This window comes from Botrytis deweyae (assembly GCF_014898535.1).
Source record: "Botrytis deweyae strain B1 chromosome Unknown BDEW_032, whole genome shotgun sequence".
In the NCBI taxonomy this organism is placed as follows: domain Eukaryota; kingdom Fungi; phylum Ascomycota; class Leotiomycetes; order Helotiales; family Sclerotiniaceae; genus Botrytis; species Botrytis deweyae.
Window position 1 is genome coordinate 137,751 of NW_024066239.1, and position 25,513 is coordinate 163,263.

At 41.7% G+C, this 25,513-nt stretch overlaps 11 protein-coding genes across 11 annotated transcripts; 4 read left to right on the forward strand and 7 right to left on the reverse strand.

Annotated features, from left to right (window-relative positions):
• Positions 1-65: 65 nt before the first annotated feature.
• EAE98_009941 (uncharacterized protein) lies at positions 66-1,883 on the forward strand (the record flags this gene model as incomplete). The annotated part of the gene is made up of 1 exon (XM_038957562.1): positions 66-1,883. The coding sequence occupies one exon, from the start codon at positions 66-68 to the stop codon at positions 1,881-1,883; it is 1,818 nt and encodes a 605-aa protein (XP_038806025.1).
• Positions 1,884-3,715: 1,832 nt separating this feature from the next.
• Positions 3,716-5,510, reverse strand: EAE98_009942 (uncharacterized protein; the record flags this gene model as incomplete). The annotated part of the gene is made up of 2 exons (XM_038957563.1): positions 3,716-4,987; positions 5,226-5,510. 2 exons carry the CDS (start codon positions 5,508-5,510, stop codon positions 3,716-3,718), a joined length of 1,557 nt encoding a protein of 518 aa, XP_038806026.1.
• Positions 5,511-6,363: 853 nt separating this feature from the next.
• On the reverse strand, positions 6,364-7,475 carry EAE98_009943 (uncharacterized protein; the record flags this gene model as incomplete). Its single annotated transcript, XM_038957564.1, has 2 exons — positions 6,364-6,575; positions 6,992-7,475. 2 exons carry the CDS (start codon positions 7,473-7,475, stop codon positions 6,364-6,366), a joined length of 696 nt encoding a protein of 231 aa, XP_038806027.1.
• A 666-nt stretch (positions 7,476-8,141) lies between these two features.
• EAE98_009944 (uncharacterized protein) lies at positions 8,142-8,764 on the forward strand (the record flags this gene model as incomplete). Its single annotated transcript, XM_038957565.1, has 2 exons — positions 8,142-8,144; positions 8,222-8,764. The coding sequence occupies 2 exons, from the start codon at positions 8,142-8,144 to the stop codon at positions 8,762-8,764; spliced, it is 546 nt and encodes a 181-aa protein (XP_038806028.1).
• A 1,093-nt stretch (positions 8,765-9,857) lies between these two features.
• On the reverse strand, positions 9,858-11,378 carry EAE98_009945 (uncharacterized protein; the record flags this gene model as incomplete). Its single annotated transcript, XM_038957566.1, has 2 exons — positions 9,858-10,908; positions 11,008-11,378. 2 exons carry the CDS (start codon positions 11,376-11,378, stop codon positions 9,858-9,860), a joined length of 1,422 nt encoding a protein of 473 aa, XP_038806029.1.
• Positions 11,379-12,355: 977 nt separating this feature from the next.
• EAE98_009946 (uncharacterized protein) lies at positions 12,356-13,567 on the reverse strand (the record flags this gene model as incomplete). The annotated part of the gene is made up of 5 exons (XM_038957567.1): positions 12,356-12,580; positions 12,706-12,868; positions 12,927-13,168; positions 13,241-13,408; positions 13,496-13,567. 5 exons carry the CDS (start codon positions 13,565-13,567, stop codon positions 12,356-12,358), a joined length of 870 nt encoding a protein of 289 aa, XP_038806030.1.
• Positions 13,568-16,386: 2,819 nt separating this feature from the next.
• Positions 16,387-16,983, forward strand: EAE98_009947 (uncharacterized protein; the record flags this gene model as incomplete). Its single annotated transcript, XM_038957568.1, has 2 exons — positions 16,387-16,508; positions 16,557-16,983. 2 exons carry the CDS (start codon positions 16,387-16,389, stop codon positions 16,981-16,983), a joined length of 549 nt encoding a protein of 182 aa, XP_038806031.1.
• Positions 16,984-17,373: 390 nt separating this feature from the next.
• On the forward strand, positions 17,374-19,065 carry EAE98_009948 (uncharacterized protein; the record flags this gene model as incomplete). The annotated part of the gene is made up of 1 exon (XM_038957569.1): positions 17,374-19,065. The coding sequence occupies one exon, from the start codon at positions 17,374-17,376 to the stop codon at positions 19,063-19,065; it is 1,692 nt and encodes a 563-aa protein (XP_038806032.1).
• Positions 19,066-19,583: 518 nt separating this feature from the next.
• Positions 19,584-20,798, reverse strand: EAE98_009949 (uncharacterized protein; the record flags this gene model as incomplete). Its single annotated transcript, XM_038957570.1, has 1 exon — positions 19,584-20,798. The coding sequence occupies one exon, from the start codon at positions 20,796-20,798 to the stop codon at positions 19,584-19,586; it is 1,215 nt and encodes a 404-aa protein (XP_038806033.1).
• Positions 20,799-21,557: 759 nt separating this feature from the next.
• EAE98_009950 (uncharacterized protein) lies at positions 21,558-22,687 on the reverse strand (the record flags this gene model as incomplete). The annotated part of the gene is made up of 2 exons (XM_038957571.1): positions 21,558-22,337; positions 22,409-22,687. The coding sequence occupies 2 exons, from the start codon at positions 22,685-22,687 to the stop codon at positions 21,558-21,560; spliced, it is 1,059 nt and encodes a 352-aa protein (XP_038806034.1).
• A 1,452-nt stretch (positions 22,688-24,139) lies between these two features.
• EAE98_009951 (uncharacterized protein) lies at positions 24,140-25,317 on the reverse strand (the record flags this gene model as incomplete). The annotated part of the gene is made up of 2 exons (XM_038957572.1): positions 24,140-25,228; positions 25,282-25,317. The coding sequence occupies 2 exons, from the start codon at positions 25,315-25,317 to the stop codon at positions 24,140-24,142; spliced, it is 1,125 nt and encodes a 374-aa protein (XP_038806035.1).
• Positions 25,318-25,513: the final 196 nt, after the last annotated feature.

The following is a 25,513-nucleotide window of genomic DNA, read 5'->3' on the forward strand; positions in this document are numbered from 1 at the left end:
CTCAATTCCTCGCAAAACCACAAACACTGCATCGAAACTGCATATCTACCTCTCAAATCCTCAACATGTCCACCAGAAAAGCAACGGCAGCAGCATCCGCCAAACGTAAAGCTAGTGCCACTCCCGAACCCATCTCCCATCTCAATGGCTCCAAAAAGAAAGCAAAAGTCAGCGACGATGACCACGATTTATCTGAACTCCGACAACCGCATCACAGCGCAAAAGAGGCGGAAGAAAATGGCATTGTGTTGAGGAAATACTATCCCCATGAAATGTGTAATCCGCGCGCCATCGCATATAATAATAATGAATTGGAGAGACCAATTGAGGCTTTACACACTGCGCTTGCGGAAACGGAAAAGGAGAGGAAGGGAATTGATAAAGGAGGGGAATGTGTGGTTCATTGGTTCAAGTGTGATTTGAGGACGCAGGATAATACGGCGTTGTGGATGGCAAGTCAAAAGGCGAAAAAGTTGGGGGTTCCTCTCGTGGCAATGTACATTGTTAGTCCTGAGGATTTCGAGGCACATTTAACGGCGCCGGTACGAGTGGATTTTATTTTGAGGACGTTGGAGATTCTGAAGAAGGATCTGGCGAAATTGGATATCCCGCTTTATGTTGAGACGATCGAGAAGAGAAAGAAGGTCGAAGGCAGGATTCTGGAATTATTGGGGGAATGGGGATGTTCGCATCTCTATGCGAATATGGAATATGAAGTCGATGAGTTGAGACGAGAAGCTAGGATGGTGAGAGCTTGTGTGGAAAAGGGTATCTGTATGGATGTGATACATGATACGTGTGTGGTTCGTCCGGGAGAATTGAAGAGTGGACAGGGAAAACAGTATGCGGTTTATACTCCTTGGTTCAAATCATGGGTGGCGCATGTTCATGAGAATTCGGATCTCCTCGAACTTTTCGATGCCCCGGAAAAAAATCCTTCCAGTGCGCGCAAATCTTTTGCAAAGTTATTCGAAACGGAAATTCCAGATGCACCAAAGAATAAATCTTTGACAGCAGAAGAAAAGGAACGATTCCGATCCATGTGGCCAGCAGGTGAACATGCAGCTCACGAACGACTCTCGAAGTTCGCTGATGAAAAAATAAACAAATATGGAGACCATCGAAACTTTCCCTCTCTAAACTCTACCTCTTCCCTCTCAGTACATTTCGCATCCGGAACCCTATCTTCCCGAACCGCCATCCGCACCGCGCGCGATCACAACAATACCAAGAAACTAAATGCCGGGTACCAAGGAATCCAAACCTGGATCTCCGAAGTCGCGTGGCGAGATTTCTACAAACACGTTTTAGTCCACTGGCCTTACGTCTGCATGAACAAACCCTTCAAGCCCGAATACACCAACATCGAATGGGAATACAACGACAGCCACTTCAAAGCCTGGACGGAAGGCAAAACCGGATATCCGATCGTCGACGCCGCCATGCGCCAACTGAATCACTGCGGCTACATGCACAATCGCAGCCGGATGATCGTGGGTTCTTTTCTCGCGAAACATCTCCTCCTCGATTGGAGGATGGGCGAGAGATATTTCATGGAACATCTGATTGATGGCGATTTTGCGAGTAATAACGGGGGATGGGGATTCTGCGCTAGTACGGGGGTAGATCCGCAGCCGTATTTTCGAATCTTTAACCCGCTGCTGCAGAGTGAGAAATTCGATGCAGAGGGTGAGTATATCCGCAAATGGGTCGAGGAGTTGAGGGGGGTCAAGGGAAAGGCGATTCATGAACCGTATGGAGATAAAGAGGCGGCGAAGATGGCGAGGAAAATGGGATATCCAGAGAGGATTGTGGAACATAAGGTTAGTAGGGAGAGGTGTTTGAAGAGGTATAAGGAGGGGTTGGGGAGGGCGAATGCGTAGGGTGAGTAGTAGTAGGATTAACAGTATTGGGATTGAGAATGGTGGGAAGTTGTGTTATAAGATATAAATATAAACTAGTAGTGACAATGAATCAATAAATCAACAAATTAAATCAACAAAGTAAAGTAAAGCAGATAAAAATACAACTTAATCCTCCTCATCAATCCCAAAATCTAAAATCCAAAGCCCTAAAATTCGAGCGCAGCGAGCAAAAGGGGGTTTGGGGGCTTGCCCCCATGAGGAATAAATGAATCAATAAATAAATAAACAGCTTTGATTAAAATACCTATCTATGGATATCTACTCTGATGTGGATATAGAGTGAGAGATAGATAGATAGAAAGTAGAAAAGTAGGAAAATAGGAAAGAAAGTAGGAAAGGAAGTAGGAAAGTAGGAAAGTAGGAAAATAGAAAAGTAAAAAAATAGGAAAATAGGAAAATAGAAAAGTAGAAAAGGAAGTAGGAAAGTAGGAAAGTAGGAAAGTAGAAAGTAGAAAAATAGGAAAATAGAAAAATAGAAAAGTAGGAAAGTAGGAAAATAGAAAAATAGAAAAGAAAGTAAAAAGTAAAAAGATAGAAAAATAAAAGATAGAAAGATAAAAAGATAAAAAAATAGAAAAATAAAAAAATAGAAAAGTAGAAAAGTAGAATAAAAAAAAAATAGAAAAATAAGAAAATAGAAAAATAGAAAAATAGAAAAGTAGAAAAGTAGAATAAAAAAAAATAGAAAAATAAGAAAATAGAAAAATAGAAAAGTAGAAAAATAGAAAAGTAAAAAAATAGAAAAAAAGTAGAAAAAAAAATAGAAAAATAGGAAAGTAAGAAAATAGAAAAATAGGAAAGTAAGAAAATAGAAAAATAGGAAAATAAAAAAATAAAAAAATAAAAAAATAGGAAAATAGGAAAATAAAAAATAAGAAAATAGAAAGTAGGAAAATAAAAAAATAGAAAAATAAGAAAATAAAAAAATAGGAAAATAGAAAAATAGGAAAATGGGAAAATAGAAAAATAGAAAAGTAGAAAAATAGGAAAATAGGAAAGGAAGTAGGAAAGGAAGTAGGAAAGAAAGTAGGAAAGGAAGTAGGAAAGGAAGTAGGAAAGGAAGTAGGAAAGGAAGTAGGAAAGTAGAAAAGGAAGAAGGGAAGTCGAGTAATAAAATCAAATAAGTATAAAGTATATAATCAAAATCAAAATCAAAATCAAAATCAAAATCAAAATCAAAATCAAAATCAAAATCAAAATCAAAATCAAAATCAAAATCAAAATCAAAATCAAAATAAAATCAAAATCAAAATCAAAATCAAAATCAAAAGAGTCGAGTATCTACCTAGGTAGGTAATCGAAAAAGTATTGGTATTCGCTTATTTAACTCATCTAACTACCTAATCTCCTAGTATCTCCAGCTACCTATGTAGGTACATACGTACAAACTAGGTATGGTATGATATGGTATGGTATGGTATGGTATGGTATGGTATGGTATGGTATGGTATGGTATGGTATGGTATGGTATGGTATGGTATGGTATGGTATGGTATGGTATGGTATGGTATGGTATGGTATGGTATGGTATGGTATGGTATGGTATGGTATGGTATGGTATGGTATGGTATGGTATAGTATATATGTAGCCATCATAAAAAGCTCGCTCGCATACAAGAGATCAAGATATCAAAATGCGATTCAGTCCCAAAAAACAAAATAAAACAAAACAAACAACCCAACCCAATCCAACCCCATTCATCCATCGCTATGCAATGCAATATATCAAAAGACCTTAATCCGTATCATCTCATTTCATCTCATCTCATCATCTGATCTCGTCAACCCCATCACGCACCAAAAACCCCCTTGACTCTCCTCACCAATTCCCTACCCATTTCATTTCTTCCCTCTCTCGTTCTCCCCACCGCATCTCGATTCTCATACGCTCTCCTCAAAAGATATTTCATACACTCCCCAGTAGTTCCCCAAGTCAAATACTTATAAGCCTTTGGAATATCCGTTTTCAGATGCAATTGATCTTTTCCCCCCTTGGTTCCGCCAATCAATTCATTGATTCCTCCATGAACTGTAACTTTTGAATCCTGCGCATGTGAAGAATTCATCGATTCGGCTAATTTTCCCTCCGCGACAAGTTCGCAGGATACTTCATCTGCCATACCTTGCAATTGTGCATAGCATAATTCGATGCGCTCTTCGCCCTTCTCAGCCTGTTCGGTACGAATCACCTGTGCCTTTCGAACCGATTCCAAATTGTGACCTGCGAGCGCCAAATCCACAGCTTGGAATGTTTTTTCCGCTCCATTTTCCGGTTTCAGAATCGCATTGGGAGTTTGACGAATCAATGCCTCGGCAATGCCATCATAACATTCATCTGTTTCGCGTTTGGTATCGTGGATTAATTCGCGCGGATCCGATCCCATGTACGCGCCTCGAACTAATTTGACTCCGAGGGTGAAGTTTTCCTTTTGCGCGATGGCCATGTGGTTTGCGACGACTTGGGGACAGGCTTTGAGATATGCTTGATAAGTGCCATAGATAACTGCTCCTCCTTTGCCGGGTTTATTATATCTCTTCATGTATTTCAATGTCCAAAGATCAATCCCCGCTTGCACAGCAGCATGTTCCGCATCAAAAGCTAATTTGACACCTCGTTCTGCACCCAGAGCACAAATATCATCAATCGCCTTTTTGAGTGTATCATGACAAACTCCCTTTGCTTCCAAAGCCTGTAGAGCTAAACTTCCCGCTCCAGTAACCTTGATGGAAACGAAATCTCCCGGACCAGCTAATCGAACAGTCGCCAAAGTACCTTCGGCCCAAGGTAAAACTTCATTCTTGACACATTTCTCCACATCGATATTGGCACCTGGTGATTTCTCAACTTCTCTTGCATAACAGAGAAAAACGCCTTTGAAACCAAGATCTTTAATTCCGCGAACCGTCTTTTGAACTTCGGCATGGGTTTCACCAGCACAAAATTGTTTGTAAAAGGTATTTTTGAGGAAGAATCGTAAAACGGGATTGCGATCGGGTGATAAGATGGGATTTTGAGAATGAGCGAGGATGGTCATTATTTTGAGGGATGGTGCGAGAAGTAACTATTATTAAAGGATGGAATGGTTAGTAAAAGTTTGATACATAAGTGTAACATAAGTAGTAAAGAAAAAACTAATAAAATAGATAAAAATGATTAAATCAAAATGACTCAATCAAAACGATTAAATCAAAATGACGCTCCGCTGGCCCTCCGGGAGCCACTGCCGTGGAGGCTTTTTCGCTTCGCTCTAGAATTAAAGGGGGAATATTTAAAGTACTCAGATAGTAGATAAGACTTACAGGAGAAGAAGAAATAGTATTGATAACCAAAGATCTTACAACATTACTCAGAGGTAATATTGAAAGCGGACTAATCTTTGGCATAGTAGCTGATTTAGATGTTGAATCCGTATTGGATTGTATTGGATGAAGAACATCCGTAGCAGCAGAAGCTGAAGTGGGACTTCCAGTATAAGTAGATTGAAGAGGGGATGTTCTAGAAGATAATCTTCTATAATTTGAAGGTGCAATCAGGAATGGTCTTCGAGAACATAGTAATGCTTTCCGAGATATCAAGTTCGACATGATGGAAAGTGTGAAGGAGTTTTGAAGTCGATAAATAGACAAATAAAGGTATCAATACGGCTTTATGTTTCTCTTTCTGTGGCCCGGTTTCCTCTATGTTGCGCAATGAATACTGACTGACTGCGAGAAGGACTGATATGTACAAACAAACAGGAATGAAGGGAAAGAAGAATAGAGAAGGAAATCAGGATCGATGAGGAATTTAAATAGGAAAAGAGAACTTGGGAGATACAAAAGAATTCAAGGAGAAAATGAAGAAGAAATCAAAGCAGCGAAATCGGAGGTGTGAGTGAATGGTAAGTACGGTATCAATAATCAATAATCAATACCTAATCAAACATATACAACACAGCGAAGAGACGAGGAGGGGACATGGAAATGGACATGGAAATGGAAATGATGAAGCTTATCGATAACCCCAAACCAACATGCCGTCGACAACCATGAGATCCAAGCTTATCGTGAGTATATCAGGATATCCACTTTGAAATCCATCCATATGATTGGTTGAATTGACTTTCTTTCAATGCTCCCAAGAGTTGTGGGAATTCTACAACCGATGGAAACCGAATGGATGGTGCTTTGATGTCGGTGATATGGACAAGATGGAGTAAACTAACAAAAACTATTCGAATATTGACGCCGATATAACTCAACTATTACCTTTATATTGGAGATGAAGATGTTTTATCCTCAATCATGATCCGAGAATCGAAGAGAGGAATGGAGATGAAAAGTCTGGAATGAATAATGAAGTGGATATAATTACCATTGAATTACCATTGAATTTCCATTTATTATTATTTTTATCATCATCATCATCATCATCATCACCATCCATCTTTTCTTCTTCTTATATTGTGGTCTTTTCGGCATCTCTCAGTCTCAGATCTTCTTCTTCCTTTCCTCCTCCTCCTCTTCCTGTCGTTCCTCCGGTTAAGAAATCTATATATCCCAATCTTCTACCTCTTGCATAACCAACGGCATCTTGTAATAATCCATATCCTATACCAAATGCCAATCCTGTTTTGGCGGTTCTGGCGGCGGTGATGATAGGGAATCGATCTGGGGAGAGAAGAGGAGTTAGTATTGATCATTCCTCAATTATATTGAACCTTCTCCCATCAATCATCCGTCTTTTGCCCTTTCCCATTTACGTTTGCCAACCCTCCCCCCATACCAAGGGAGAAATTGGCAACGCATCAATAATACCATTGGTGCAATAATCCATTGATTCATATTGAAATCACAACTCCGCACACAATCACAAGCAAAAGCAAAAGCACAACTCCAGAAACCAAATACAACCCCTCAAATACAAACCCTCAAATAAAAAGAAAAATAAAGAAAAGAAAAGAAAAGAAAAGAAAAGAAAAGAAAAGAAAAGAAAAGAAAAGAAAAGAAAAGAAAAGAAAAGAAAAGAAAAGAAAAGAAAAGAAAAGAAAAGAAAAGAAAAGAAAACAAAACAAAAGAAAACTCACTCCATAAACTAAACCCTCCCGCAACACTCAAACTAGCCACCACAGTATTGACCACATCCTTCTTCCCCCTCCACCGATCACACATATCCTCAATAGCCAACAATCCCGCCGTCCAAAACGCAATCCTCCCTCCCATCCTCAACCCCTCTTTCACCCCCCCAAGCCCCGTATTATAATTCTTACTCTTATGATACAAGTACCACCCCGTCGGCGACGTCGGCAATCGATGCGCATTCTCGGCGCGGAAACGTAACGATGCAGCTTGAGAACCGTGGGAGATTCCCAGCGCCATGCCGCAGAGAAAAGATATCGATGTGCAGAGGGGGAGGCGTGCGCCGTAGGGTATGGACATGCGGGAATCGAGGACGAGGGCTTCGTGGTGAGCTTTGCGCCAGGCTTTCATTTGGGCTTCGAGAAGTTCTTCGGGGGTTGGGGGAGGGTCGGTGAGATCTGTGGTTGGAGGAGAGGGAGTTGAGGAATCCATGGTTTTGGAATTGGGTTGTTGATTGCTTGACTGATTGACTGATTGACTGATTGACTGATTGACTGATTGACTGATTGACTGATTGACTGATTGACTGATTGACTGATTGACTGATTGACTGATTGACTGATTGACTGATTGACTGATTGACTGATTGACTGATTGACTGATTGACTGATTGACTGATTGACTGATTGACTGATCGACTGTTTGATATTACGGACTGAAGATTGAAGTACAATGCCGTGCCAATAGACCAGTGAGGTTGTATTGTATTGTATTGTATGAGTAGTATATTATATCAAATCAGAAGAATACAAGGCTGGAGAATGGAGAAATCACTTTTTTAAAGATCAGCTGCTTTCGCGAATTTGATAAAGCTTATCGCGTCGCAAAAGACATTTGAAGCTGATGCCTGTCTATTCTCAATCCGCCTACTGGTACTTATCATCTATCTTCTGTCTTCTGTCCATCCATCTCTTACAAAGAAAAATAAATCTCAATCGAAAACTAAAATTACCACAAATATCTCAGACGGTCCTGGGCATTATATTGTTCAATCAATAATAAATCATCACACACCTTTTCAGTCTGATTCGAATTCAATTCAATTCAATCCATATACGAGTATACAACCCAACAAAACCTAACAAACCAACCCTCAAAATGGTAAGCTAACCTCTCCCCTCCTCTCCCTTCCCTCTCCACCTCATCTCCAAAACTAACTCTCCCCTCTCTCCCACCAGCCACCCAAACGCAAACTCAGCACCTTCGACCCACCCAGCGACACAAAACTCACCCTCTTCCTCAAACACACCGTCCACACCATTCTCCTCCTCGTCGCACCCACCCAAACCTTCCCACAAATCCTCACTCTCCTACTCTCCACCCTGCAGGAACGTTACCCAGATGGCCTCTCCCCTCTCCCTTCCCCCGGCAACCCCGCAGGAAAATCCACCACCACTCTCTCCTCCACCACCACCACCCTCACGGAGCGCAAAATCCCCCTCCCGGACTCGGTCAAAAATATCGCCCTGGCCGTTCCGCTCGATGTGCATGATCTCAAAGCTGGATGGACGGAGTTGCAGTTGGGATTGGGGGATACGCCGGAGAGTGTGGGGGTGAAGGAGGGAGGGGTGTTGGCGTTTCGGTTTTTGAGAGAGGATGGGGAGGAGGAGGAGGAGGATGGAGAGTTTGAGGTGGCGTGGCCGAGTTATGAGATTTATGATGAGGGGGATGAGGATGCGGATGAGAGGACGTTGGCGGGGGGTGAGGAGGAGGAGCTTTAATGGGGTGGGCTCGAGATGGGAAGGTGATGAAGGGGATGGAAGGGGATGGGATTTGAGATGATGGGGAGAAATGGAATTGGTATGGAAAATACAATGGATGATGAGATCTGCGCGCGGATCTTCACGAGGATGATAGTGTGTACTGGAAAATAATAATGCTGGCGTTATAGGTATGGAGTGGAATGGAATGGAAGGGATATTCTTTCAATCATGAATTAAATGAGTACGAGAGTATGAGAGAATGATTATGAATCACATGCGTTATACAGTATATAATGATATGGTGGATGCAAGCATGCATGACATCCATATCTATTCATAGCTGTTTTTTTTTCTTCTTCAATGAAATCGTACAGTTGTTAAACTTATATTGTTAAATTGTATTGATCTTTTTTTTTTGTTTTTTGTTTTGGAGATACTACGTAGGTAAGGTTAGATAGGTATTATTCGTAAAATAGATTCACATCTTATGGTACACCAGGATAATAGAATGATTATCAGTTATTGTCATTTCAAGATTTCGGGATGTGTAATGGTTAGAATTGGATTGGATTGGATTGGATTGGACTAGATTGGATTGTAGTTGATTGGATTATAGTTGGATAGGTACTTGTAATAAGGTTATGAGATATTTGTAGTAAGGTTATGAGATACTTGTATTGTAATATAAGGGTTGAAGTTGGATGTGTGAGGTGAGAGTAGTTGGAATAGGGGAAAGTTGTTGGATTTAATTCTGTAGATATTTAGATACTTATGAGTTAGATAGTAGGGAGATAGGTAGGTATGGAGGTAGGTATGGAGGTAGATAGGGGGTTTATTGTTTTTGTTGAATTAGAAGTAATGGCAATGGCAGTGTTTTATTTTAGTATTGGTGTTGATGTTAATGCTATATTTCATGTGATTTGTACTGTGTGTTGAATTTTGAGTGTTGTGTGTTGAATGTTGTGATTGGGTTGGAGATGGGATATGATGTGATGTGATATGATGATCTTTATTGTTGGATTGCAGGTTGGATTGTTGGATACTCTATGTTGTAATCACGGTATCATATATATGTGTGTACGATATATGTACATATTCACCCCTACTCCCCTCACAACTTCGCCCCATTTTCTCTATCCCCCCTCTCCTCCTCCAAAACCTCCCTCCTCTCTCTAACCTCCACCTCCCTAGGCCCCTCCTTCCCAAACCTCACAAGCACAACTCTCTTCCCATCTCCTTTCCTCCCCCTCCCCTCCAATTCCGGACCCTGTCCATCCAATCCCAATATCACCCTCCCATCCCCATTTTTCCTCTTGACCCCCAACGAAAGCGGACTCATGACTTTCTCGCCCCAGAAAATTCCCGACCCATCGCCTCCGTCTCCTTGCAGGAATTGCAAGACTTGCCTTCTTTGCGCGGAGAGTTCGTCTATGGAGAATGTGGAATTGGTATCGCTTCCTGCGGGAAGCAAAAATTGAGAAAGCAATTCCATGAGATAGAATTGTGGGGGGAAGAGAATGATTTCTCCCTTTCGCGCTTTCTCGAGCCATGTAGAACAGTAGGCGAATTCGGCCGCAGTGTGTTCGATGCCGCCGTCGTGGGTGGGGGTTGTGTGGGTGTCTTTTTCTTTTTCTGTTCCTTGGTTTGTGGGAATACTCTCAGTTTCTACTTCCGTCGAGGATGAAGATAACGGGAGAAAATAAATGTACATCTGGGTGGTGAAACGTTTTGGGAGATTGGAAGGGGTGATCCACCGGGTGAATGGATGGAGAGAATCGATATCGGGGATTCCTCCTTGTTGGGCTAGCCAGGTTGAGAAATTGATATTCCTGGAATGGATTTCCTTTCTTGCGCGCGAGATTTCTTTTTCTTCAATGTGGAGGGTTTCCTTTTGGGAGATTTTTTGCTCAGGGTTTTGAGGGGAAGGGGATGGGGAAGGGAGAGCGAGGAGAATTCCGCTCTCTTCGAAACATTCCCGGATAGCGCCGAGACGGTATATCTCGGAATCTACATGACGGGAAGGAGAGGAGGGAGGGGGGATGGGTGATTCGTGGTAGGGATCGAGGTTTCCACCTGGGAAGACGTGGGCGGAGGGGAAGGAAGAGGAGGTGCGGATACGATGGAGGAGGAGAATTTGGTTTTGGGGGGAGATGAGGAGGATACTGTGGGGGGTGTTAGTTGGAGTGAAGGCACGTGAGGGTATGGTATGAGAATGAGATAAGAATAGAAGAAAGTGGAAATGGTAAAGATATATCACACACCTCGAACTAGGCTGTGGAACAGCAATCTCTTTCTTGGCTTTCCTATCTACTTTAGAACTACTAGTAGATGAAGTATATTGTTTTTCCAAATCAGACTTCGGAGATCGAGAGCCGGGTGATGTCATATTTCTCGGTCTTCTCCCTATTCTGGAGAATATTCCTTGACTTTGGGGAGATGTAGTGATTCTCGTGGTGTGGAATAATCTACAATGTGATTGTGATCTTCTCACTGGTAACGTTCTGAAGGTGGAGAATTGAAATGCTGATGGAGTGATGACTTTATATATACTTCTAGATACCAATGGAAATGGCACTGGAACTGGAATTGGAAATGTAAAGCAAGAAGTATGACAGAAATGTGTTATAGACATTGAAACTCGAGAAGCATGAATAGAGCCACGATTAGAAATCAAGATAAAGGGGTCGCGGATAGGAAGCTTGCACGTGCGGGGAGATGCGCGTAGAAAGAAGCATTTCCGAAAATCTGGGGAAGCTTAAGGTTAATGGACGTGTGAGCCGAGCCGAGGTTTGGAGGTCGGGGATGGTCTGTGCTTATATTGTAAGTTTCTTAAGGTTGTGGTGAACGAACGACATATTGAGACTCTGAGGAGAGAAAACTATTATTTAATTTGATTGGAAGATTCTTGACGTGGAGACTTGAGAGGGAAATTGGAGAGGACAATGAATATAGGTATGGAATATTGATTTTAACGATAGTCCTTTGCTGTCCATCGAGTGTATGGTTGAGTAACGTTGGACTTTAGTTCTGTGGTAGGTTCGTAGGTAGCCTTCGTTCTCAAGTTGTGCGATAAACATATAGCTATGTACCTGATATCTGCATCAAACGTCTCTCTGATACAATCTCAGATTCTTCCCGCTCAGAACCCAATGTGTGGGTTGGGTGTTAGCACCACAGCATACTAGTTACCATGCCGAGGATCGTTCTATCCCAGATCCACAAGAAAGCCTCCTCAGATGTAGTTAGCATCATTGAAATCGTTTTACATAAATGAAAATTGTTCTTGTAATGTCAAGTAAAATCAAAATATGTTAAAATGTATTTGTTGTTATCAGCATCTAAGCTAGAAGATTTCTTGCTTCGGTACTGTAGTTCAAGAGAAAGTATCAAATCGAATATCCATCCATCCTAGATCTCAGTAAGACGTTTTGCTAGTGCCCTATTCATCTCCATCGATCACTTCCGAACACTTCTCGTGCAGAATTTTTTCCCCCAAACTGTAGAAGCAGGTCCGGCCTGCAGTTGCAGCAACCCTATCCAATCCCTCCCCTTTCCCCAACAACCAGAAAAAATGACATCATCTACCTCCCCCTCTCTCCCATTCATTCTTCAATTTACAATGTCCCATCCTCTCATAATGCAACTTCTCTCTCGCTCCAACTCCTCAATCCAGAATTTGGTTTGGTGCAATACAGTTGTATACATGATGATGACTACGAGAGCTTTGCTAAGTAATACCAAATGATTTGTTGCCTCGGAGAGAGAAGTTGGATTGTTGTAGTAGTGTTGTGCGGCGCAATAAGGGATTATCGAAAGGGCTCCGGAGATTATGAGCTAGGGTATATATTAGTCTAGGATTTCTTTGATCGAGAGGTGCAGAGACTAAGAATAAGGATGAAAGGGAGAAAGAGATTGGAGAAGGCAGGAATGTGACAGCAAGGCTGGGATTATATACATACATAAATGTTAAGCTTAACTCTCGTCTCAGAAGTCATATCTTTTATTGCCGCGACAAATTTCTCATTCATCTGATGTCGCATATTACCCAAGCTTCTCGGAGATTGATTCTCAGGGATATTCTGGAGACCGTGAATATCAGTGAGATGAGTGGTGCGAAATTTTCTGTAGTATCAGTGTTAGCGTATGATTCCATATTGGCAATTGGGAAAGAGAGAGCTACGTATTTCGATCCTTGGCATATATCCGATTTTGAACCTCTTGTGCGGTGGTCCTAGTCTTCATTCCCCATTGCGCGGAATAGCTTTCGTCAAGTTCCTTGCTGGTGCGAAGAAAGTAGAAGATGAGTGATGTGATGAAGAATACACAGCCAGTAATCGCAGCCCAAGAGTAATTGGAGTCGCGGAATCGAAAGAGTATGTTGACTATGACGAGAATAGGAGCAATCAGAATGGCGATGAAGGACTAGAAGGTGTATTAGTAGGGAATCGAGATTTGGAGCAATAACGTAGTGAGACGTAAAGGAAACCAAATTACCCAAAGGAGAATTTGTGCAACTTGATAGCTCATGGATGAACCATGGTATGCTTCTTGCTGCAGATACTCTGCTGACATGATGTATTCATTTTCGATGGAGTCATCTTTATGGAGTGTTGCATGAGCTACGCTGTCGACTTTTGATTCCGAAGGTTCAGCGCTTTTGATCTAGATGGAGGTAAGTAAGTACATGTTGTTGGTAATAGTATACTAGGCTTAAGTAAATCCGAGTTGGGGAGTATGAGATAGACTCACTATGCTTGGGTAAACCCTCGAGTTAAAGATGATACCGAACACCTGTCTAATAGAAGATTTATAGGATTCCATCATGGATTTACTCTTCTATCAGGCTCTATGTCAGCAAAGTTGTCAACATCAAGGGATGAAATTGTTGTAGCAAATATACAACTGAATTCCTAAAAGCATCTCTGGAAATATCAAAAGAGAAACCCACCTTTGAAGGTTAACTTGTAGAAGTATCTTTGTTATGAGAAAGTTCAAACGTGCTGTATGTATGTAGGATGCCTGCTAATATAAAGTTCAAAGTCGATGTAAGTATCTTTGTCCTGTACGGAAAGTTCAAACTTATTGCGATACTTGTTGTTGTGTTGTGATAGTAAAAGCAAGGCGGCTCGAAACAGCAAATGCCTTTATGTCTCTTTTCAAAAGATTCGCTTTCTTTCACCACTTCTTTAAGATCCAACTATGAATCTCCAGGTCTAGGAACAGCACATATGTCTATTAGTAATTCCCGATGGGAGATTCTACCTAGAGAATGGCATGGAGATCTCATTACCTAGGTACCTAGGGAGTGTCACTATGCTTTGGACGAGAGAAAATTCTGTAAGAAAAAATGAATTTTTCTCGGTTGCTCCAATCGCTTGCCTGGGTTACAGCAGGCGTTAGAAAGTGAATGTTTCCAAGGTTTGCTTTTTGATATTTCATATCGATACCTTCCCCGCACAGAGAAGAATTTGCTTGGCGATCTGGTGCCCCTGGGAGAAGCTTTCGAATCGACTGGCCGTTTGGGGTGAATTCTGAAGTCTAGCAGAGAGATTAGATTGGTAGTTACGTGTAGGGCTAATCGAAAAGATTCCATGAGCATCTCTGGATAAGTTCAACATGTGATGGATTCCAGAATTATCTGATATAGTAATGCTTCTTATAAAGCGTATGTAAGCGTTACTTGATAAGCCAAAGTGAGCTATGGCCTGTAAAGGACTGTATAATTATATCACATCAATTCTCTCATTGAAATGTTGAGCTCGCCCCTTTGTTTCTAGATTAACGAACTTTCGCTTGATCAATAGACTGTTCTTTCTTAACATGCATTTCTGAATCCCATTCATTGGATTCCTACATGCATCTCTTATTAGCATGATTTACTCCCAGTCTACAGAATGAGCAATCAACAAAAACATCCATATCACAAGTTACGAAAGACTTCTCGTGTCACTTCTACTGGAACCTAGATGATCGAAACCTATTATGCCGAGCTAATCTGGAAGCCATTCATCATGAATGTCAGATGGTTGACTGGGATGGAGCGATAGATCGAAATCAAATAACTACCTCTTTCACCACTATCCAGTTTAAGAATGACAATCCTGTGCGGATTCTGTGCCCTTCAAAATCTGTTATCCTTCAGCCATATATTTCTCATCAGGAATCTTCTAGATGTGGAGTCCAAGTAACCATTGTCTCTTCATTCATGTGAGCAATAGGGAAAAGAAACTTCTTTCAGATGGTCTTGAATTCTCGTGCACTTTTGTATAACTATAGGCATATGATTGCTCTCTTTGATCAATATTGAAATAAAGATATACTGGCACTTGAAGTTCAAGTTCTTTTATTCATCTGTTTGAGCCAAGACTTCTGTCTTATTCTTATGAGTTCCCCACGCCATAGTTCTCTTGCCTGAACACTCTCATTCAAGTCCATTAATTTATCTGTGTATTCTTTCGACTCTATCATGCAGTTTCCCTTTCCCCGTTCACTCGCCAATTCCTCCGGTAAATTAATCGTGGTGACTATCGTTGTCGATGTCAATTTATAACTTCAAATACGATCACCTGGGTAAATCAAACGATATTATTTTCGGCGACAACTCACATGTCTGTCTACTGATCTCAGAATTTCAACGAGAAAGCTACTATGATCTGAAATGATGGATAATACTGAATATTGTTTTGCTCTTCTCGTGACATAGTTCATGCTGATGTAATTTGGTGCAGCTTGCCAATAATAGATTGTATATCTTTGAAGCAGTTAGACAAGAAGAGCTGTGGGCGGGAGCTTGCGCGGCATTGTGATGGACGACTTGAAGATTGAACCTCAAAATTCGAAGCACCGCGTTTTTTCTCTTGAGATGAGATTTCAGTAATATGCCAAGCTGCTGCGGCAGATTGATGCATGAAAAATCATTTTATTTGCGATAGAGGTCAAAAAATATGAAGGTATTGTGCATTATCAATGTCTCGTCACTAGGTATCTAGGCTAAAGAAGGCCCGTGAGGATCACCCATTCTCATTTTGGTGGACTTGAGAAAGAACTTTCCTAGATATTCATACAAACATCATGTTATATAAGATACTCTGTGACCTTTATAACTCTACATGAATTGGTTTAATGCTTCCCGGCAAAGCAGTACTACATGCCTAATTTCGACATACACTCGGCAAGGTAATAATACCCGAGCCGAGGTGCACCGTATTGATGTAGCCCGAGAAACTCCCCACGGATAGGTTACGGCCATCTACCTTTATCCAGTCTCAGATTTCACCAGCGAATATGTGATGTATTTAATTAAATACACTGCGTTTGAATTTAGTTGATAAAAAGTTGTAGATCTTCTTGTTTCGTTAAAGTTTGAGCTAGCTTACACTAAAGAAAGTAAATCTCAGCCCTAAATAAGATGGAATGTGGGGTCGCCGTTTGACTCACACCTGACTACTGCATGCGTGTAAACTCAGACTTCACTACATGCACCTTCCCCCCTTAATTTATATCGTATTATCGTGTATAAAACAAACACATTCTTCTCGAATTATCCAATCTTCACTTCACTTCAAGTAAAATTCTGATTCTACTCAAATTTTCATTTCCCTTCAATTTTCTTGTAATAATAACACACACAAACCTCCACGATGAGTAACAACGGGCCACTATTTTTCTGGCACCCAGATGATGCCGAGTATCCTTTCCTATCTCAGCATTACATATGTGAGTTCACGGATGAGAATGGTCGTACTTTTACTTCAACTGAGCAGTTGGTTTCCCCCCTTTCCCCAAAGTTTCTATTACTTATAACTTCCAGGTGGATGATGTTCCACAAAGCTCTCCATTTCAATGACATTCCCACCTCGATCGAAATTCTTGAAACGACGAATCCTAGAAAAATCAAATCTCTGGGCCGCAAAGTCAAGAACTTTGATGAAAAGGAATGGAACAAAGTTAAATTCAACATAGTCATTCAAGGAAATGTATTCAAGTTTTCGAGGGGAGGAAAAGAGCTGAGAGAACAGTTAGAGAGAACGGGGGATAGAGAACTGGTAGAAGCAAGTCCGTATGATAAGATTTGGGGCATTGGGATCAAAGGGGGAGTGAAGGAATGTCAGAGGCAGGAGAGGGATGGGACGTTGGATGGAAAGAGAAAGGAATGGGGGAAGAATCTTTTGGGTTTGGCGATGGTGGAGGCTAGAAGGTTGATTAGAGAGAAGGAGAAGAGTGAGAGAAGAGAGTGATATTCACTTGAATGGGAATACTTCAGCTCATACAGATTGAGACGATAAGTAAGTGTCTACGGGTCTTCTGGAAAGTTTAGATGAGAGTTACTACATGTCTTCATCTGATATTAATATTTCATTATCAGATATCACTTCTCGAATTACTATGGGAAAGGTCTGATCTTTGCAATGGCGCAGTATTTCTAGAAATATCTCATCCCAAGCTTCACTTTCATTGTTGTAAATAATCTCAAAACATTGAAGAATTGGCACAAGTACTCGAAGCTAAGGCGCGCTTCCAATTTTTATCTGGGTTCTCGTTTAAAACTCATATATCTTCACCTCTTCCCGCTTTTCAATAATTACAACATCAACCACGATTGTCAAACAACCACTTCAATCAACACAATGGCAAATCACGATTTACTAGCAAATCCTCTTGCAGTTCGCAATCCAAATCCTCTCAGTCTCATTCCTTACTCTGTCGCTACTGGATATTACTCTGAAGAAAGTAAAGATGTTTATCTCACTTACTCCAATATCTACCCACACACCCACGTTCCCGGCATTCCTTCGCCTTACAGTCAAGAACAACTTGAAAGACGCGCTCTCTATATCACTGGTATTCCACCAGAATGGTCAACTCCAGCTTTTCGCTCAATATTCGAACTCTATGGAGTTGTCGAAAAATGCCCCATGATCTTCGATCTGGCATCCAAATCTACCTTTCGCTTTGTGGTTATGAAAAATACGGAAGATTGTCTCAAGGCAAAAGATTCAATTCATGGTTTTACGTTGGATAATAATACGATTTACACAACTGAGGCATTGCCTTCAAGCTCATTGTTGAGACTTTATAATTTGGGTTTGGATGGGTTGGGGTTGAACGTCGATCAGTGCTTGAATATCTTGGAAAACAATCGGGTTGCTGAGGATTTTGAAGTCGGTGATTTGGATGCTACCGATCAAAATGTCGCACTTAATACACAATACGTCTATACCAGCGGCACTCTTGATCAAGCACCAATCATGCATGGTCACCCATCTCCTCGAACCAAATTACCTATCGTCAAAATCCGAGCAGCAGACTCTGAAACCGAAGTCGAGTTTCCACCTCCAAATATGATTCGCAAAAACAGACCTGCACCCTTAAACCTCATCGGAGCAAACAACATAACATCTCGCCGCATCTCACCTCTCTTACCTCCTCAATCACCATTCCCAACCCAAACCCACTTCGAATCCATCTCCGAAAACTCTGCGTCCAGCCCCTCGGATTCCCTCACCCCCACCCCCACCCAAACCGCCTTCAAAACCCAAGTCTCAACCTGGGCCGCCATCGTCAGCAGCGCCTCTCCCAACCACCGAAACGTCGACTTACACCCCTCCACCCCCCGCTCAGGCCGTCGTCTCAACAGCATCGGACGCATCCCCTCCCTCCCCGCCTCCAAACCCATGATCCACGAAGCCCTCTCCCAACAAGCCCGCGTCGTCCTCATCCTCAACATTCCCTCCACCATGACCCTCTCCGATATCTCCAACGCCATCCACGAAGGCCCCATCGTCTGCATCCGCTTCGGCATCGATTCCGACACCGGAAAACGCTTCTCCGGTATCGTGTTCCAGCATGCTTCCGATGCGCAATCTTTTCTCTCCGTGCTTCTCGCGGAACGAGAAGCTCAAGCCCCGAATCGCTTCAGATTTATCGCGGATTGTGTGCGCGGCGAACCGTTTCCGATCAATGACGATATCATCTCGATGAGCGCACCTACTTTCGCATCACGCAGATTGACAATCGTAAAGAAGGCATTCTTTTTTGCATTCACGGGACGCAATCTTCAAACCCTGTGCGAAAAAGAAGTTGGGCGCGAGAATGTACAATTGGTGTTTGTGTATAATGGGGGGAATGCGACGGTGGTTTTTGCAGAGGTGAGCGCGGCGCGGAAGATGAAGAGCAAACTTGAGAGGTTGAGGGAGGGGGCTGGGAAGGTGGGTGGCACGAGTAGTATTTATGAGGGGTTGCAGGTTACGTTTAGTAAGGATCCGTGTGAGTTGGAGGGGGGCTTGAATTTGCAGGCTGCGGATGGGTACTGTGCTTAAGGGGAAAGTTGGTGGGGAGTGAGAGTGGTCTATGTGACAAAATGGCATCCGATGGAAGGTTTGCTTTGCTGAATGGCTTTTCTTCCGCATTTATTGCTTGGTCTCAAGTCGACACGCTCGATGGTCGTGATTATTGCATTTTTCACATTTGTCCAAATTGTTTTCTTGAAGCGGAAGATTGATTATAGCCATGTTTTGAGTCGCTTAAGCGTTCTCTATTTCCTTCATGTTGTATTTTGCGATCGAACTATGGATAGAGATCTTTCGATGGAAAGATGTCTAGACCCATGGTGGATATTTCATTTTGCCTTTCTCTCTAATAACACTCCCCTTCTTTTCCAGGTATCTAGTAAGACCTGGTATCATATTACCGCGGATCACCTTCCGTGGCACCCCTAATTAGTTCTCTTTAACAATGAAAGATAATTCAAATCCCAACCAAACGCCGATTCGTGTAACTGATTTCCGTATCCAAATCGTACAAATACCTACTTGTACAAAATCTCCCCAATGATAACCTATCCAAAAACCTTTTGCCAAAGTGAGACAGGAGGCCTCCTTCCATAAACATGATTTGTACAAGCATCCTCATGACCAAATGTTCCCGACCCACTATGTCTCTGACCACTTCCCCAAACATTAATAGGTAATATACCCAGTCCTCTCAAGTTTTCTTCAACGGCATTTCTATCATTGAAATCCTTAGCCGAAAACCAATAAGGAGATCTTATAGCACGAAATTTCTTCCACGTAACTCTTCTCTCCAATCCTGCATCCATGTCTCGTACTTTGTGTACCTCTTTCAGATTCTCGGTCAACATCTCCAAGACAATATCGGTTAACATGGCACCCCCACAAACTTCCCCGGATTCCTTCGAATCTACTTCTTCTCCAAACAGAGAGGCCATAGAAGAATGTGAAACACATCTCACGATAGCCTTTCTCAATAGCGGATCAAATCTTCCCGGTGCCCACATGGCATAAGTAGCAAAACTAAATGTTCTCGACCATCCCCATTTTTCTCGGATATGGGGAGCCATATATGGTTCATCAATATCGATTCCTAGCACTAGACTTATGGGACTAGATCGCTCGCGCTGTTCTACATATCTCCCCGTTGAATTCGGATATCGTCGCGGCAAGGATAGAGAAGGGTGTTCGATTGAATCCATGTCGAAACATTCTTGGATGCTCATTCGAGGCCAAATATCCGGTTCCAGGTAAAAGCCTCCATGATACCAAAGTAATAACCATCTAAAAAGATCGACTTCGAGTTCTGGATGCATGGAGAGAGTTTGAGAAATCGGAGGTATGGAACGAAAATATGGGAGGATATCTGGACCGGGCGATGTGGTGAATTGTTTTATTTCCCACTGGGGGTTTTTGGTCGCCCACTCTTGTGTCCAGCCTTTCCAAATAGGCGCTTCAGCCGCGGAAGTAATTTGCCATATTTTCTTCGGCGCTCGAATATCTTTTTCGAGCTCGAGAAGGGAAGATGTAATGCTTTCTTCGATTTCGATCAATTGCTTCTCAAGAATAGTTTCTTGTGTGCGATTCGCATGGAGTCGGTAGGGTGAAGCATGTTCGTAAATTGGGGTATCGAGATGTTCATTTAGAGGTTGTTTCGGAGATTCTTGGGGAAATCGAGATTTAATGAGAATGGTAATGAGGAATAAGAGAAATATTGAGTAGAGAAGAGTTCGACATCTGCGAGGATGTGGCAGATGTGACATTCTTGAATTCTGGCATGATGCGAATATAAAAGATTGAAGAGAGAAGAGAAGAAAAGAAAGATATATATAATTGAGGGAAAGGGGGTCAGACGTTTGGATTGTTCGAGATTTGATGTCGCAAGATGTAATGTGGGGCAGGCTAATGTTTCTATTTTTGGATTCGTGGGGGTTAGATTTTCGGAAGATCACGACGTCGACGTCAATTCAATTGATCATTGAGGATATTTCGATATAAATCCCTCTAAAAAATCAATATCCTACCCATTCAATCTCAAATGCGAACGATGTTGTGGTTTCTTTATACCCATATAAAACAACTGCATTAATTTCTCGTCGTTCCGTGTTTGGGCATCTGGAATTGCTACCAACTAAGTGTTGATTCCGCTGAAGTCTCAGTGTTTCGAGAGAACCCTTTCTTGGATTCGCGACGATGAGGATTAGTACACTCACTGTCTATTACTTCTCCCCGCTTATTGCTTGGTCCAGAAGGATATGCCCGTAGGTGGATTGCTGGTATCTATTTTAAATTTCCATGGCTCGAGAGACATCTATCTGCTTCACAGTCACAAGCAACGATATCACTCGCAAGCCCCTTCTTTCTTAAATTTTTGTTACATTCTGGAAAGGGTATTATACAAGTTGACCCCAGATACGCTAAACGCTATTTATCATGATTCTCCAAATCTTGACGATATATGGCTGAAATAAGACGGTGTACTACACAATATGAAAAGACATTGACATCCAAACTTTGGACCTTTACCAGTCCACAATATCCTGATCCCAGGGAAGATCTTCATCCCGAATTTTGGCACAGAAGAAGCCATTTTTGTTACTCTGTGTGCCAGGGCTTCTTTCCTCGCCGACCCGGCCTAAAGTTCGGTCAAGAGCCAAGTTGCTTGATAATAAAGTTAGAAAATTTTGATACCACTCCATAGTGATATTCTTTAACTTTTTAGCTTCTAAACGGTTCATCACTTCTCGGTAATAGATAGCACTCTGGTACTCTAGTACATCATCCATCGTACCATATTTTACCATCAACATTCTCCGCCAAGCCCTCGAGTCTCTGCTAAAAAGATCGATACCACAATCAACTGAATCCCGTACGTGGTCAACACTCTGGAGTGCTTTAATAAAACAAGATTTGATATCTTCGTCGTCGTCGAACTTTGATTGCCAATGTTCTTTGCCAGCGGTACTTTTTGCCTTTGAAACTTCGTAAATTAAGCACTCCCGGAAGAGAACAGGGTGGTGCAGCTGTTTAGCGATTCGAATCAAAGAATCACTGTTTTGACAGATCGTATCAGTAAATCCGGGACTTCTGTGAAATGCGGAATCCAGAGTATGTGAAAGGGCAGGACGGGCACACAAGGAATCTGCCAAGCGGACGATGTCCTTGAAACTTTCAAAGTCGCGAATGGTGTATGGTCTATTGTAAAAAGCGAAGAGTATGGCTTCGAAAGCGCGTCTTTCTCCTTCTTCAGTTTGTGGGGCTACTAGTTTGTTTGTATTCATGAGGTTTCCGGAATTCGAAGTCTACGAAAAATTAGTGTTCATCGCCTAGACGAGAATTGGTAATTTGCAGTCTTGGATTGGTGTGTGCGTACCGGTTTGATTAGTTCCATGAGCCAAAATCCATCTTCATCAACTACAGAGGTAAAATCATAACGAAACTTTCCTGATGGAGTTGCATGGTTCTCTCCCCATTCAAAAGTTGACCGAAAATATTTGGATTTTAGTTTTAAGATAACAGAGTGAGCATAATACACTTGGCCGAAGACATTGAGGCGGACATCATTCACGAAGCCTGGTTGGCGAAGGATTATAGGCTCGGCTGTTCTCTCTTTGCCATCGGCATCGCGCTTTTGTGGAATTGGAAAATTCATGATTAACGATGATAGGTAGTGAAATTGAGGGAGCTCTTTGAAGATTAAGAGTGTAATAAGTAAAGGAATTCGAGAGTGTCTTTTGCAAAGTTTTTGTGGGATGCTCAGTAAATTTCTAAGGGCTCAATCTCTTTTTATCAACCTATTGATTTCCATCTGGACTGGGGTAATCGATTGACGGGTGCCAAATACCTCTAGTCACCGCGCTACATGTTAGTCTTCTAAGCCAGTCTTGACCACTGATGCACTAAGATCAGTGCAGGTACCACTTCGAATTCCAGAAGAGTTTCGAACTTGGGTTATCTTCTAGAATTCTTATTCTCTAAGTTCATCAATTTCATTATCTACAATGTTCTTCGTCAAATTGTCTTTCACGGACCTCAGTGTGACTCTCTGTTAGCCGAGATGTTTTAGAATCTTTGAGAAAATCTCTGAGGAGTGTTTCCAAATTATTTTTTGAATGACGTTTGAAAAAAGCATATAATTAGCGTTTCAATTTCTGCAGGGCTGAAGTGTGTACTAGGTCAAAAAATACTAAAGTTTCAATTGCAGCAGACTTAAAGCCATAGATACCATGTTTGAGATAGAAATTTACTGTGCTTGTCTTAGCCATACTGCCTTTTCTTCACTGTTGCTGAATAAAGAGTATGTCCTACAACGAATAACCACTATCCGAATTTGTCTTCTCTCCTATTATAAAGAGTCCATGATGCTCGTAAAAGCCCTTCGCCATAGATTACGCAAGCCAAGTTGTCTCCCCACGTGATTATTATCCTACGCAGATTTCGATGATGAATTTGGCGGATTGTGCGTTGAAGGTAAAAGGTTTGTGAATAGTATTGAAAATGGTGCCACGCAGATCCAGATTAAGCTTTTCGCGGGGGAACAACTGATTCAAGTACACACAAGCTTGTCAGGATCAAAGCTGTAATAGAGACCCGTTAGATATGCAACAATACTCTTAGAGGACAGAACTTGATACTTGATTGGGTACCACCTAACATGCAATAGTTTGATAGCTTATAGTTCAGTCTAGTTATTACCTTATGCTCAATCTGGTAGTGCAGTGCCTGTGAAAGCTATTCTCGGCAAATTTCACCCGGTCATTGTGTTGCCTAAAGGGGAATAAGTAGATTTGAAAATTAGAGATTGAAATTAGTTATGCCTAGACATCTAGTATTCCAATCGCTTGGATCTACTTCATCCAATTCCCATTACAAGCTTCGCTCAATCTTACATTTCTTTAAAGTGGAATTATTGATTTGTGTATGCCGAGTATTTAATACATTAAGTCCATCGCTAATACTCCAATAACTCCGACAAAACCCGCTGGTGATGAGATTCCTTCTTGAAGCACAAACCCACAACATGCTAACTAACTTCTTTTTAGAGCCGTCCAAAGCCTAATACAAATGGCAAATATTAGTGGCAAGAACATAAACAGCGCTAGTATCATATCCCTCGTGATATTTTATTCTCAGGGATTTTCCTGATAACGTCCCAATGTTTTCGTAGAAAATTTATGTATTGTTCCCCAAGAGATAGACCAGAATTCTTCAACAAACAAAGTTCCTCTGGGCCCAACTTATAGAAACGTATTGGTTTACCAGTGTAGCCAATATCCACAGTGAAAATGTTGCCATGCGGTGCTTCTTTGGTAGTCTTTACCACTTCATGAGAAGTACCACTTGTCGGCAAAACTTCATCACTTTTGATGTTTCTTTTTGTAAGGATAACCAATTCGTTGCCGCTGAATTGTAAGTCGATAGGTTCATGAGGAGAAGGCAAATTGATCTCTCCCACAACCTCACTCTTCGGGCTTATCCTGATAATTCTTGAGGTACCAGCTACTGCGCACCACATATGATCTTGTGAATCCACCATAAAAGCCATTGGATATTCCGTGGGATTTTCGAATTCATAGAATAGCCTATCTTTATCCATTCTAATGATACCTGTCTCTATATCAAAGTCATAAGCGAGTACGCAATTATTTCGCGCGGTCTCATGAATGTATATGGTTTTGTCATCTAAGCTCCAACATATTCCACCGAAACGCCGGCCACACACGTATCGAGGATTGGCTGGTTTCCAGTTCTTATCAAGGTGAAAGAGTTGGCCAGACGAGTTTTTTCCATCATAAGTCATCAACCAAACTCTCCCCTTGCAATCCACGCTGCCCCCAGTGTAACGTACGTTATTAGGTATTTTCATATCTGACTGCGATTCTGGGGGGAAGCATTCAGATACAACTCGAGTGTCCGGCTTTCCTGGGCCATGATAATTTCCTACGAACCCGAACTTATTCTTAGTGGCAACAAAGAGTGTTTCTGGGTATTCTAGCATCTCGGCATAAAACACTGCTTGAAATGGGGTCATTAAAACTCTATAACAGATTGAATCACCTTCTCCCCCGCGAAGATAATCTCGTATTTCTTTGAGTGTGCCTATCACATGTATTCCATTCGAAGCTATCAAGCGGATGATTTCATCGTCCCTGACAAATAGTTTCTTAAAGTCTAGGTTACCGGGAAGTAATGGCTGTATCAACGTCAGTCAGATAACCAATTGATTTCAAAGTTCTCACTACTTACTCCTTCTGCAGACCATGTTGTCACTGAGCCGGACATTTTGGGTTGATTCTAATGAATATTATATTATTTCTGGCTTACTTGGAGTAGAATACATGTTTGATAATGAATGTAATGTATTTGAAATTCATTTTTACGTATTGGAAAAATTGCGACGGTGCGGGTCGAGTGATATGTGAATCAGATACGTGTATAGAAAGAGCGATGAACTAGCGTTGCACCGAGATAGATACAG